This window comes from Miniopterus natalensis, chromosome 5 (assembly GCF_054644295.1).
Source record: "Miniopterus natalensis isolate mMinNat1 chromosome 5, mMinNat1.hap1, whole genome shotgun sequence".
Taxonomy (NCBI): domain Eukaryota; kingdom Metazoa; phylum Chordata; class Mammalia; order Chiroptera; family Miniopteridae; genus Miniopterus; species Miniopterus natalensis.
The window spans coordinates 87,325,017-87,339,464 of NC_142085.1; the positions used below are offsets into that span (position 1 = coordinate 87,325,017).

A 14,448-nucleotide genomic window follows, 5' to 3' on the forward strand; every position below is an offset into this window, starting at 1 on the left:
TCACGAAAGTCAAAACATGGCCCCAGACTGCGGCATGTCCATGGCAGCGAGGAGACGCAGCCTTTGCGAGGAAAGGCCGGTCATGGGGCCAGGCCTGAGCAACGCTTGAGTAGCTGCAGAAACTGCCCAGGTGGGGCGAGAAAAGGAACCCCTGCCTCTCAGCAGGTCACCTCGGCCTCTGGGGTTTCCTTTGCTCTCTTCTAGGGATAAACTTGAACTTGGAAACCTGGTTTTCTACCGCCCCAGGTAGAAGACAGAGGGAGGCCAGTGAGGTGGGAGGGCCCAGGGGCTCATTCGGTCCTTTGCCAGCTCCTCACGTCACAGCCACCTAAAGTGATCATACTGTCCCTTGTCTCATGTCTTCTCTGAACAGCAAATACCCTGATCTGCGACTTCGTCACAGCTGCACTGCTAAGTTCACTGCCAGGGAGCATGTGACTGTCTCACTCGTTCTCACTTGCCTCTACCATGCGTGGCACCTTCCCATCCTGCTCATGCTGGGCACACGACCCATCCTGGCACCGTGCCCAGCAGTAGTATGCGACCAGTCCACGTTCCTCTCTCATATTTTCTTTAAGTGATGGCTTCACATAGAACTGCTGTGCACATAAAACTAATACATATAAAGTGCACATGGAACTAGTTTATAGAAAGAGTGCACATGGAACTACTGTATGTAGTAAGAGCACATGCACACAGAAGCACTGTATACTAGGAGTGCACACAGAAGCACGGTATACTAGGAGTGCACACAGAAGCACTGTATACTAGGAGTGCACACAGAAGCACTGTATACTAGGAGTGCACACAGAAGCACTGTATACTAGGAGTGCACACAGAAGCACTGTATACTAGGAGTGCACACAGAAGCACGGTATACTAGGAGTGCACACAGAAGCACTGTATACTAGGAGTGCACACAGAAGCACTGTATACTAGGAGTGCACACAGAAGCACGGTATACTAGGAGTGCACACAGAAGCACTGTATACTAGGAGTGCACACAGAAGCACTGTATACTAGGAGTGCACACAGAAGCACTGTATACTAGGAGTGCACACAGAAGCACTGTATACTAGGAGTGCACACAGAAGCACTGTATACTAGGAGTGCACACAGAAGCACGGTATACTAAGAGTGCACTTGGCTGACTCAACCAGATGTGCTAAAACTGTCTTTGCTTGGGGTTTTATGACTAGGAAATACTCTGTAGCTTTTCAAAAGCTAAACTTACACTAAATTAAAGAAACAAACAAAAACTTAATTCTTTAACAGTATAGTCCAGAATGCCTGCTTCTGTCAGTTACATTAAAAAAAAAAGGTTCTGAAAAATTAGCAACATCTCACTGAGAGCAGCTTCCACCAGGGACTCCACCTGGGACTCCTTGCTCTCCCACCTGCCCCAGTCTCCTGCCCCGTGCATGGGTACAGAGTGTCCCTCGGGTCGTGGTGCAGCTATCATGGAGCTCGAGAGTCTGCATTAAATCTATAATTTTAAGTAACTGTGCTGCTGCACATGGAGCGGGAGCAAGGGTGTGCTAACAGCAGGAAGTGTGTTCAATAAAAAAGAAAGTACTATCCTCTGGTTTTCACTCACTCGGGACTCACCCCTCGCAGGGAGGAGCAGTGGGACAGTAACACAAGCTGTCCCGCGTGGTCAGCCATCGCCAGGCAGTGCCCATCCCAGGAGAGTTCCCCACATCCAGCCTGCAGCACAGCCCGTGCCTGCCTCTCTTAGCCTAACACTGCAACTAAGGAACAGAAATTACACAAGACACAGTCCTTTCTGATCTATAACTTTGGTAAAATTCAGAGCCGACTCTAAGGTGGGTAACAGAATTTCAAGTGGTTTTTCTTTAAGAACCAGATTTCTGATTAGAAAACAAACTCCCCACCATTCCACCACACTACAGTGTGCCTCAGATTTTCTGAGCAAAGGCTGACACTTTAAATACTAGGAGAATAATAAAACCAAATGAATTTCCACAAGGCACCAGTCTTTGCAGCTATTACTTAACAGTCAGTTCTCTCCAAATTCCAGGACAGGAAGCCTCCCTTCCACATCTGTGACACCAGCACCCACATGCAGGTGCCTGTGGAAAGATCACTTGCGGGGCAGTGGGCAGTCGGAGCGGAGCGGAGCAGAGCAGAGGCCTACGTCTGCCTGAGAGGCAGAGGAGGTCCAGCAGCACTCTGGGTGCAGGCCTGACTTTTCCTAACACGGGGCAAATTGTAAGGACAGCCCTGAAAGCCAGGTCCCGGCCCTGGAGGCTTGCAGTAATCTCTGCCCGTGCTCCAGGCGGCACCAGAGAGATGCTGGCGTGAGCCCCACACGCCAGGTACACAGTCTTGGAGGCCGGGTGGTTTTCCCGTATCACAAAAATACCACAAGTCCAGAAATGCTTCTCATTCATCACAGGTCAACTACTCAGAGTGGCTCTTTCCTTCATAAGTAATGAAGACACCTGAAAACTCAGGCAACAGTCAGCTAGCTTTTGACAGACACCTGGCCTCCACAATAACCTCCCACTGCCACGGTCAGTCGCATGTCTCAAGAGGTCCTTGACCCTCAATGTAACCTGCTGGCGACTCCCTCAATACACCCACACCCACACAATTCTGAGTATCACTGGCTCCTTGTCACCTAGGTAGAGAAATCTGATTTATCCTGAAAAAACACATTTGTTGTAGGAATGAAAAACAGTAACCCCCGTGTAGACTCCATATGAACTTACAGGTGCCTTCTTGTCGATGGGCTTAATGACAAACTTTTTGTCATTGAAAGAGATGTTCCTTATCTCACTCCACGGGAAGCCAATCTTCGGGGTCAACCTGAGGTTAGAAAGGTTGGGTGTTAGATGTGCTTAGACTGGCTAAAAGGGGTTTACAAATCTATTATTATTTTTCTTTGTTCAATTAAAAAGAGTATAAAGCTACCCGGGAACCATAATATATAACATACATCATTACCAAGTAGTTCCTTCCTGTCCTCAGTAAGTCAGGTGGCTGGCTGTAGGGCTCAAGCTCTAGGAAACTCAGTCCATTCCCACTTACATACGTCCTCAGCTTCAGGCACTTCACTGCGTCTAGTCCCCCTGGCTTGTAATCTTATGTCAACTTTAATTTCCAGCTATGCACATCCTTGTATCCTGTTTTAAATGCCTCTCAGAGCAAACTATTCTCACATCACCATCCTAATCCTGCCTCTCATGTGGCGACAGCCAATGAAACTCCTCGGTGCCAGAATCCTACGGCCAGTCGGCTTGTCCGATTAATGTTCCTTTCAGTCCATCATTCCCTCTTCAGAAACACCCCCACCCCAGTTTCTACAAGATGAAACCCAGAGTCCTTAACTTAGCATCCTCTCGTCTAGCCCCAGCTTCCTGGCTCCACCCACCCTTTCAACACAGGGTTTCCCGGAGGCGCGTGCAAGGGCCTCCCCGACTCTCCACCCAGCCCAACCTGTACCCACAGGCCAGCTCACTCTCTCTCCTTCAGGTCTTTCCCCTCAGCCTGCAGTCTCTTATGCTACTCAAACTACTCTCGTCATACTCTTTAAATCACCGCCTTGTTATTTAGCTCCTTGAGAACCAAGCAGGTGAGCTTTCTCGAGACTAAGGCCCTGTCTTGTATCTTCTATACGTGCTATACCTAGAGCACGGCTCACCAACAGAAACGGGAAAGGGTTTGCTGTGGTTCAAGTCCCTCATTTCCTTGTTGATTTTCTGTCTGGACGACCCATCCACTGCTGAAAGTGGGGTGCTGAAGTCTCCATTACCACTGTACTGTTGTCTACTGTTCCTTCAGCTCTGTTAGGATTTGCTTAATATAATTAGGAGCTCTGGTGTTGGGCGCATATACATTCACAATTGTTGTATCTTCTTGATGAGCTGAAGGCTTGGCATGGGTTCTGCTCTTCTGGTTCCTAGTGATGCATGTTTCCCTTCCCACACCACCCTCCAAGCTCTAGGACCGCACTAGACCACACTCCTAACAAAAGCCCCCACAGTCGCACTTAGTCACTAGTGCACTATGGGCTGAGACTCTCGCATTTAATTAGCATCCTGGGGAGTTTATCATGACTTCAAGACCACACTGCTCTACTTACCTCCTGATCACATCCTATACTTTCAGCATCTGTCACCATGGATACCATTCTAGAAGAACACAGATACTAAACCACCACTCAAAACTACTGCCATCAAAAACAGTCTTGCCCCGCTGGGCGTGGCTCAGCGGTTGAGCGTCGACCCAGGATCCAGGCGATCGGGGTTTGATTCCCGGTCAGGGCACATGCCCGGGTTGCGGGCTCGATCAATGACTCTCTCTCATCACTGATGTTTCTCTCTCTCTCTCTCTCCCTCTCCTCTCCTTTCTCTGAAATCAATAAAGGTAGATTTAAAACAAAGACAACAAAAAAACCCAGTCTTTTCCCTGATGCCATAAAAACTTTCAGTGTAGAGAAGAGTTTTTAAATAAAAACTGATGGGCAATGTAGGTCTTGCTATGACAAACAAAGCCAGGTCAGGCTGAGCACTGGACAGGAACGCAGGATGTCACCTGGTCCTGCCACTGGCTTCCAGCTGTGTCCGCACATGCAAAGGCTGTATGAGTGACGCCTGGAGTACTGTCCTCCGAAGCACAAGACCATAAGCGGTGACAAAAGAGGGGCTGAGCGGCTGCTGCTCGGTTATCAGCCACATGGTCAACGCCCAGGGTCAGATTTCCAACCCCCAACCCTCCAAAGAGGCAAGAACCTTTTCTCACAGTTTCTGACCCTAGAAAACGTGCACCTTCATTCTAGATAGGCGTCCTTTTAAAAGGGGTGGGTGGCCCGTCACTGTGGGCCCCAGCCTCCTGCTCTCTGGTGTCTGGAAGGCTGGTCTTTTTAAGACTCTGGAAGCTCATGGAACAATTCACAGCCATTCACAAGCACGACTGCAGCACAAAGCACGAGGGAGGGCTAAAGCGAAAGTTATGACTCACATCTGACTTTAAGAACCGCCTTTAGTGCCCGACCATAGTTAGAAAATTAGAGTCTACAAGGATTTCTTTCTCTCTCTCTTTTTTTAAAGAGTTCACACATAGGACAAGAACAGAGAAGGACCCATAGAGAAGATTCCTAAAGGAATGATATTACGAGCCTGCTCTGGCTGAGGCCACACAGTTTTTTAAAAAGTGAGATTCTTGAATAATAGGGACCAGGGCTCTTTCAAGAACAGCTGACTCCAGGCCTGGAGCAGGGAAGGTACAAGGCAGTCCCGGAATATTTTGAAGTAAACAGGAAAGAAGTACTCAGAAAGTAATGGGGTCCTATCAGAAGGGCACAGGAGCGAACTCAAAAGGGCTCGTAAAGGCAAATCTCAAACACCTAAGCAACAAAATAACAGCTTTGGGTTATAGCCCACAAATAAAACAAGTATCCAGGTCCCTATTAAAAGAAACAACTATACAAAGAAATGGAGAAGAAAAATGGTCTTCTTACATTAGAATTCCAATTCAAACATGTAAAACGAATTATGTCTTCTAAATCAACATTTCTCAAATACCAGAGTAATAATTGTTTCATGCAAGACTCATCAAGGGATGCTAGAATTAACAGGTGAAAGTTTGATAAGAAACAGGATAGTTAGTAGTTTCAAAGTATCTCCCCAAATACGCTCATCGATTAGGAAGGGAAGGATAGTAACTGTGTGAGGAGGAACCTCGCAGGCCACCTTGACCTGTGATCAAAGCTACCGCCACCAGTAATAAGATATTCTGACATCACCTGCGAGCGCACAGGCCTCGGAAGGGCATGCGGGACCGACAGCATGTCCACAGGGTCCTCACCAAAAGTGCCAAAGTCAAACATAACCATCAGAAAAAGATCAGAAAGGGACTTTCTACAAAGTCAATAGTCAGTACTTTTCAAAAGTGTCAAGGCTGTGACAGACAGACAGACAGACAGACTCTGGAACTGTCCCAAAAGGAAGGAGACTGGGCAGGTATGACCACTAAATGTAAGTGCCATTCCAGGGGGGATCCTGGGGCAAAAGGAGGACATCAGTGCACAACTGATTACAATGGAAATAAGGTCTACACATTGTGAAGAGTCTCCTCCCATCCATGTTAACTTCTGAGTGTGATACTTGGACTATGGTTATGCAGATGTCAACATCTGGGGAAGCCAAGTAAAGGGAATATGGGAATCCTTTGTATTTACTATATTTGAAACTTTTTAAAAGTGTGAAATGATTTCAAAATGAACAGTTTAAGAATTTTAATTCAAAATATGCCACTGAGGGTAATGATAATGTTCTACATCTTGACAGGAGTTTGGATTTTACAGGCATGTGTGTTTGTCTAAACTCAGTAAATGAACGCTTAAGAAGTATGCATTTCATTGTATTTTACATCAAATGAAAAACAAAACATACTGTGTTCTAGTCCATAACGTGCACTTGGGGGGCAGTATATAGGTGCCTGCAATTTTACTTTGAAATGTGTCTGAAAGAAGGCCCCAGGGCACAGTGATGTGTGGGTGGGAGACAGACAAAGCAAGGAATGAAACGCCCAAGGTCGAATCCTGGTTGCGGGCACATGGCACACAGCGTTCCCTGTGAAATCCTTCCTATTTTACAATTTGTTTGAAATTTTTCATTTAAAAAGTTCAGGAAAGCTGTGGGGTGGTAGGAAGGACTGGAGATCACCACGTACTAGAGATGGAGAGAAGAGCCTGTCCTGGCCCAGAGGCAGGGATGGGGCAGAGATAACTGGGCTGGAACGCTGCCCACATTTTCACAATGGAAGGGAAGACTTTATAAATGGCCTGGCTTCCCTGAGGCTGCAGGGGCCTGCCCAGGGGGTGCTCCTGCTCTGGCAGGGCTGACCCATCAGGAAACCCCACCACCAACTCGACAGCGTGCTGCAGGGCCCGGTGTAACACCTTGCTGACTGGTCGTGAGTATACTCCTGTTTCTAGGTCCAAACATTGCTGACCAGTCACGAGATAATTGTCTACACTTATATTAGTTTAAGTAATTTTAAGGTCTGAAAGCAATGAAGTTTTAAAAGAGCTGAAAAGTAGCCGGCCACGCAGGCAAGTTCGGGCTCAAAATAGCTGGTCAGCAAGGTGCTCAAAAGGCTCCTCTCAGGTGTCTAACCACTGTCCAAACTCTCTGCTAATCTGAAGGGAACTTTTAAACTTCTCACTAGAGGTGGTCTAACTGGAGTCCTTGAAACAGCAAACTTCTGTGAGAGACTAAAGGACTCAGAAAACTGCCTGTTCCATCTTCTAGTCAGGGTTCCAAAGACCAGAAAGGAGAGAATGGTCTGACAGCTGTGACCCCGGCCCATCTGGTAAAACAAATTCACACAATCAGCACAACTGCTTCATGATCTCCTCCCTTACACAGGTGAGCACAGACGTGGAATGCCCCTCCTGCCCAAAGCCAAAATTTACATATTCTGCCTAATGAGTGTAATTTTAGAAAATGGAAATAATTTCTTTAAAATAGCTGGTTCATCATGTGCTTGAAACATCATTTCGAAGGTGAATTAAATGTAAGTGTAGATGAGAAAACCTGATTTACAGCCCTGAGCACGGAACTGGAGGAAAGAGATATGGGCTCTTGTTTCAGCCCCCAACTTGTGTACAGGCCTCTCCACTCCAGCACCCTCCCCCTCAAAGAGTTAACTGAGCGGTTGCTGAAGCCCTGAGCTCACAGTGAGAACCTCCTCCCCAGGGCAGGACAGAATGGAGCCTGCCCTGCAGGAGGGAAACAGGGCCTCCAAGGACTGGGGGGGGGGGGCAGCAGGATCAGGTTCCTCTAGGCTTTTGTCTTGTTTTTGTTGTTTTGTTTTTGGTCTGGATGCCAGGTAGAATTATAACACCACTAATCTGAACTTTTTCTGTTCCCAAGCTGATAACACTTTTCAGGGAAGGGGCCTGAGTCTGCCAATTCCTCCCCATCTACAGTCTCCTGCTCTGATCTACGGGGTCGGAGAAAGAAAAAGACAAATGCTTTCCACTTAATGGTTACGTGCTTCCACTTAATGGTTACATGTGCGATGAGAAAGGGACTCCAGGGGACATTTTCCCACCGTAGCACATCTCATACTAAAAGGAATAAGCATTTTAGTAAAATAAAGATTTCTGTTTATTGGCAGGGTGCACTGAGTTTCCTATCACCCACTTACACACTCAGTACCCGACTTCCCATCTGAGAAGCGCCCCAAGACCTCCCGGCACCCCAGCTAGTTCTACAAGGGCAAAGAGTGACCACTTAACACAGCTGGGAGCTGCCACAGCATCCCTCAGACGGAGTCCCAATCCCCGGCTCATCCTGGAAACCGAGCTGTTGACGTGTTTGAAAGAAGTTGGGCCTATTGACTGAGTGAATATCTGCTTCAGAGTTTTCTCATAATGGAAGAAGAATGTCTTCCGAAGTGGGAAGACGCGAGGCTGGTCCCTCGCCCCAGTGTTTTCTTCAGGGAGACCCCTTTGAGAGGATGGCGAGCCCTGCTGCTAAACTGGGGGAAGGAGAGCAAGGACAGGACTGGAGGAGCCACGCAGCTCCGGTTTTACTTGGAAAAAATGCACACTTGTGTGGGTTGGGGGTAGTTACAGGCTGACATCAGCCAGTTCCTGCCTATGGCTGTTTCTTGCAGCTTGAAAAACCTGTTTGAACAGCCCTAGTCATGGCTGCATTACAAAACCTGGTCATTCAAGAAAGGAGTTCAAAGAAGAGGCAGTTTCCCACACAACCAGCGAGGCCTCCGTGTTCTCATTCTGCGCTCTGCTCCCAGGCATGGCCGTGCTGACCAGCCACATCCTGCCAGTCCCTTTATTTGCTTCTGCACACCTGGAAGGAGCAAGCCAGAGTCCCAAGGCCCTCACTGCTAGGTTCTAGAAGCGTTCCTGAGATTCTCCGATAAGCCTCTCGTGTCGCATGCCGTGACTGGGATCTTCCAGCAGGGATTCTCCTCGTGGAGTCCGAAGCGTACCTCCACCTCATTCAGGCCCTAAGTGGAGGGTTTTAGGATCGTCTGACCCAGGTCCCTGCCCAACTGCAAGTGTCTGTACTTTGGGTTCTGGCAAGAATACACGTGGCTGGGATTAGACAGATTCTTTATGTGGTATCATTTGTCCAAAGCAGTGCTACTCCCTTCATGAAAAACAGAGAAGGGTTTTGGGTGGGGAAGGATCTGGAGTGGGGGGGAGCTGTGAACATTAACATCTGAGAACAGGTGGGGTGGGTAAGGCACAGGTAGGAAATGAGGGAGAGCCAAGACTTAGAGGAACAGCATGTGGCCAGGAGGGGAAAGAGCAGCAATCTGGCCAGGACTCCATGCTGGTTACAGGGGCCCGCGAACATCCGGTGACTCTGGGCTACTCTGCCCACATCCATGGAGGTAAGAACAGTTAAGAAACCAGGCAAAGGGTCTGGCTTGGCATCCAGGCCTCAGGAGCAGTCCTGCCCGGTGCTCTCAGCCAGATCTGCTATCATGCTCTGCTGGGACCCTGCCCAGAGGCCACAAGCAGGGCTTGTCTAGGGGAGCCCTTTAGAGGGCTGTTCCAGGGACAATGAGGAGCCCCACCCTTACAGTCCCAGAAGAGATGGTGTCCTCCTGCTGCCTCTCAAACTCAGGTAGCTTCTAATGGGAAGAATCTAGAGCTGAGGCTTACCCTCTGAGCTTGGGAACCACCTCAGAAAACTTGCCCCCCTGAATAAGAACAATTTTTTCTGTGTAACTAGCTTCTCGGCAGAAGAAAGGCCTGTGTGCACTGTTTGCATCCACAGGGATGGCAGAGGAAGTCGAGGGGAAGTCAGCCTCCATGCTCGGACCCTCACCTGGCTTGCTTTAAACTCAACAGAAAAAACTAACCTGAGGCAATTAGATCCCTCCCACGGTTTCAGAAGTTTTAGCCCAATTGTCTGTACAGAAAGGCTATTGTTTACAGGATTTTAGGGTCTCTAATAGCACTACAAATATTCTTGGTTGGATTAGCACAAACCTCCAGCTGCCAGGCTGCCTGGGTGGTAGTTCTGGGTGTGTTGGCATCCCAGGCGGTGGGAGTAGCCTTGGTGGGGGGTGAGGTCACAGACCTTCGTGGTCTCCCTGTTGGACCCAGGATAGGCTACATGTGCCAGTGAAGAGGCCACAGTGACGGGGGAAATAATGCGCAGCTCGGAGCGAACCTCCCCTGTGGCCACATCACAGTGGAAAAGCCCATGCAGACTCACTCCCCAGGCCAATCAGCTGCCTGGAACGTACTTTAGAGCAACCCGCATGTGGAACTGCCACTCCCCATGGTTTCCAGCCCCCACCCCACCAACCAAAGATAATTACCAAATTCAACTCACTTATCATCTTTCTCATAAATGTTCAGTCCAAGGGCATCCACGCCGAGCCAAAGGTCTGTTCCTTTCTTATTTTTTATCTCAAAATAGTTGATTCCATACATTTCCAGGTCTTGGGCAATCTTCAAATACTCCAGCATGGCACTGTCTCTAGTTGGGAAGAGCAAACATGGACGTCACGCGAGTGCGTGTGATGTCCGAGTGGCCTCGGAAACGCACGGCAGGTTCCGTGGGGCGGCCGACAGCCGTGCGCTCCAGGTGCCGGCCATGCCTGTGCCCGGGCTGCCCCGACGCCTGACACACTGAAAGAACTGAACTGACTCACGCTGGATTCTCTGGACACAGATTTTCCGTTTCCGTTTCATTGCCAGGCACAACCTTGCTTTCCCTTCTGCCCACACAGGGGCTTCCCTTGTCCGCCTCACTAGCAGCCACGCTTAGGTTTCGAGCTATTTCCCTCCACAAAAGCAGCTTAGCTCAGACAGGAATCTCTAAGGACACATGTCTCTGAAGCCCAAACTGCAAACTACCTTCTAAGGCTGGGGTGATGCACAGAATTGCAACCCATGCCCGAGAAGAGAATTCTGGAGCAACAGAGACTCTGGCCATTTCTTTTACTTAATAGCAAGTGTTTTTCACTTGGGATCAATTTTTTCCATTTACACACACTTTTGAAGGCAGTCACCTTACAAACAGCGAAGAAACTCACCCCTGTGACAGAGGAAAGAGAACTCTGGTGGCTTGTGAACAGTACCCCTGCCCCCTAGACTAAAAGCACATTTTAGACACCCGAGGGAGAGGATTTAGGGCCTAAAAGGCTTCAGTTAAACTGCTTCTCGCCCCAGGCAAGAACACCTGGCTCTGTTTAAGGAAAGCCTCACTTGTAGCTTGGCTGATTAACTTCCCCTGGTCTGCCAGACACTGGGCCTGGCCTCCCTGGAGTCACATGCAACACAGACAGGGGGGGAAGGAGGGCAGGGGACAGGGGGCGAAGGGGGACGGGGGATAGGGGTCACCTCCCGCCAGCACTCACTTGAGCATCCCTCGGTGCTCCGCGTGCCACACCTGGATCCGGTCCTCCCACTGGTCCCTGGTGAGCTTGTGCTGATCCATGACTCTGGATTGCAGGGGAAGAAGGCACAGCAACGTCACCCCACAGGGCTGAGAGGGGTGACAGCCTCTACCCACCTTCACGCAAACCTCGACTTTTCCTTCAAATAAAATCACCACAAAGTGTGCTTGTTTCTACTTCCTAACCTGCAGTGATTCTAACTTAGGACAAACTAAAAGGCTGGTGATTTAGGACCTGGAACAAACAGTCCTGCTACAAAAAAAATGTAAAAGGGTGTTTTATTTTAAGAGGACTCTTCTGCCAAAAGGGTTTATTTCTGTGACCATTAGTGACTAAAAGTAGATTTAACAGGGGCCAAGTTATTATACACCCGAAGGAGTGACGTAGTCAGGCCGAGAGAAACTTGACTGCTTTATAATGTCCTCAAATAACACAGCTGCTCTTCAGCCCCCATGAGGTAGGGTCCCTTCCCTGCTGCTTCTGTCAGACCCTGCTCAGGTGAATCACTGGTGGCTCAGGGGGCTGCTGTGCTGGGTCACTGTCTGCTCACAGCAGGAGTAAACACACAGGTTAGGAAATGTCCAGCACCGGCTCAAGGAGCACTTGCCCTTGACAACGCCCTTGTGCTTTCTGCTGCCTCCTCACCATCCCTTCCCCAGGCCTGGCCGCCAGCTCACCTCTGAGGGATCAGCCGCTCGGAGCTGAGGTACCCAGACTTGTGCATTTCTTTGCTATAGTCTCCAAACTTGGCCTGCACTGCGTAGGAGCCAAGCAGCACCGCGGTCTCTGGAGGGCAGTAAATCTCATCGCTAAGTATGCCCTCCTTCACTTGCAGAAAGAAAAGCTTCTGAGTGATGTCCTGGATGAGCTCCTCAGACACGTCTTCAGGGTAGAACTTGGCCCTGAACTTGAACTGGAGGGGGCTCTCCTTCCTGACCTCCTGGGCGGACACCTAGACAACAGAAGCCAAACTCTCCCCGTGAGTTCAGGAGACACAAAGACCTGCCATCCCAACCCAAACACAGGCTTCTAACCACTGACTCCAAAGGGTTCTTCAGGCCAGTTTTCAAATGATGATGTTTATTCTGAAAGTCACCTTTTAGCATGTTAAGACAAAAAAAGGCCAATTTAAAATGACCTATTACAGCCCCACACTCAGCTGGAAGTCTAGCGACAGCCAGCTGCTATCCCAGTGCCACTAGCCCAGCCCTGCTCTTCGAGGGACGGTGTGATCGAGAGCTCCAATTTGGAAGCATCTGCTTGGGTGACCCTTGAACCTGGAATCCGTCCACGTGGCCAGTCTAGCCCTGGACTGTGGAACTTACTTTTAAAAATTCCTCATGCCCCTCCCCTTTCACACTTCCAGTCGCCCTCCTGACCTGCTATATAATATGGGAGGAAAGCAGAGGTTTGGAAAAAGGGACATTTTCCAAACTGTTTAGAGAAAACACATTTAGCTTATTGCTTTTCTTTATAACTGTTACTGGAATTATCCAGTCTTTCGAGCTGGGAGATAATCTATCACAGGCTCTAACCAAGCAGTAACAGGTTCTTGCAAAACAGTGGATGATTCATGGCTCTAAGATTAACAATTGCATTGGGGGGGAAAACACTAAGGTCACCTAAACACGAAGAATTAAGCATCATGTGCTCCAATGAGTGAGCAGTACGGGGAAAATGCCAGGATCTAATTTCCAACCAGTATCCCATTTACTGGAAACCTGCAACCTTTTTGTCTGTAAAAACTTTTACACAAATAAAAAGGAACAAAGAAGCAAAGACAGCGGGAGTGCTCCAGCTTCAACGTCAAGAAGAGGACCAGCCCCAGTTAGCAGCCTGCAGAGTTAGCTCGGACTTACCTTTTTATCAAGCTTCAACCAGGTAGGAAACCCTTTATTATCTACGTACTGGAGGCCAAAGTACCACACTTCCCGGAGGCCAATAGTCTTAACCACCTGTGAGGGAGGGAGGGAGGGAGGGAGGGAGGGAGGGAGGGAGGGAGAGGGCAGCCATGAATGATGTATTTTTAATACCAATTTGAGCAGATTCGGGGTTAACATTAAATCTTACAAAACCTTAAGATCTTCTAAAATCTTACTCCTACTCCTGAACTCCATTTTGCTTTCCTGAGTCAAGACAAAGAGGTGACAGCGAGCACAGAGACTCGCGCATAACCCAGGGTACACCAGTGACTGTGTGTGTAACAGGTGTGAATGTCACCTGTCAGGTGTGCCCGTGAAAAAGGGGTTGAAAGTTACCAACGGGAAGCAGAGGAACACCTGGGGCTCCTCTGGCTGTCTCTGCCTCTCAGTCAGTTGGCCCAAGACCGTGTCACTAGGAACAGGGAACCGGAAAGACAAAGACAGACGTGGCAAACTTCCAGGAAGGGGGCAGGGAGTGCTCAGCTTCACACAGGCCCAGAAATGTCAAATTCTGATAGAGGAAGGTAGAATTCACGGCTAGGTCATGGCGAGGATTTCACACTGGGAAATTCTCCACAGCACTAGGGAAAAAAGCCTCCTATGGTCCATTCCAGAGAGTCCCAGCTGGTTATCCATGTGTCTTGGAAAGAGATACGCAACTTGCTGCAGACACTTGTCAACATCATCAGAACTGAGTCCAAGGGCATTGCTGTGTAGTTTTAAATCCCATGACGTACAGTGTTAGGCCTCTAAAGGAGGTTACCACTCTTTTGATACGGCTTCTATCACATTTAAAGGGGAAAAGGGTTGAACATGCTAGGAATGACCAATCAGGCATCTGGAGCACTTGCTTAAATAAAATCGGAAATTCCAAGTAAACTCCTGCTCAGAGCATGTTTCCTGATCTGTAGGGGACAGAGCCTGTGAGAGCTCAGGAGTCTTTGCATTACACACCAAGGAGTGACTTGTTCATCTGCGCCCTCTGCTCACCCAAAAAAGAAGAGGAGATGGCACTATTACCAGGGTTCTTCCTTGTGGGGTGACAAGAGAGAAATTCTGACCCTCATACAGTGCTGCTTTACTCCCAAGTCTTTCATGAAACCCAATG

At 48.8% G+C, this 14,448-nt stretch overlaps 1 protein-coding gene across 2 annotated transcripts in view; it reads right to left on the bottom strand.

Annotated features, from left to right (window-relative positions):
• The window catches only part of EZR (ezrin), a 48,924-nt gene that overhangs the window by 6,632 nt on the left and 27,844 nt on the right, over nt 1-14,448 (bottom strand). For both annotated transcript variants that reach the window (XM_087817721.1, XM_087817722.1), the window contains 5 exons: nt 13,278-13,373; nt 12,096-12,370; nt 11,380-11,463; nt 10,350-10,496; nt 2,736-2,832 (listed from right to left, as the gene is read on the bottom strand). In XM_087817721.1, coding sequence (XP_087673847.1) covers nt 2,736-2,832; nt 10,350-10,496; nt 11,380-11,463; nt 12,096-12,370; nt 13,278-13,373 — 699 coding nt within the window. The remainder of the gene's footprint in view (nt 1-2,735; nt 2,833-10,349; nt 10,497-11,379; nt 11,464-12,095; nt 12,371-13,277; nt 13,374-14,448) is intronic.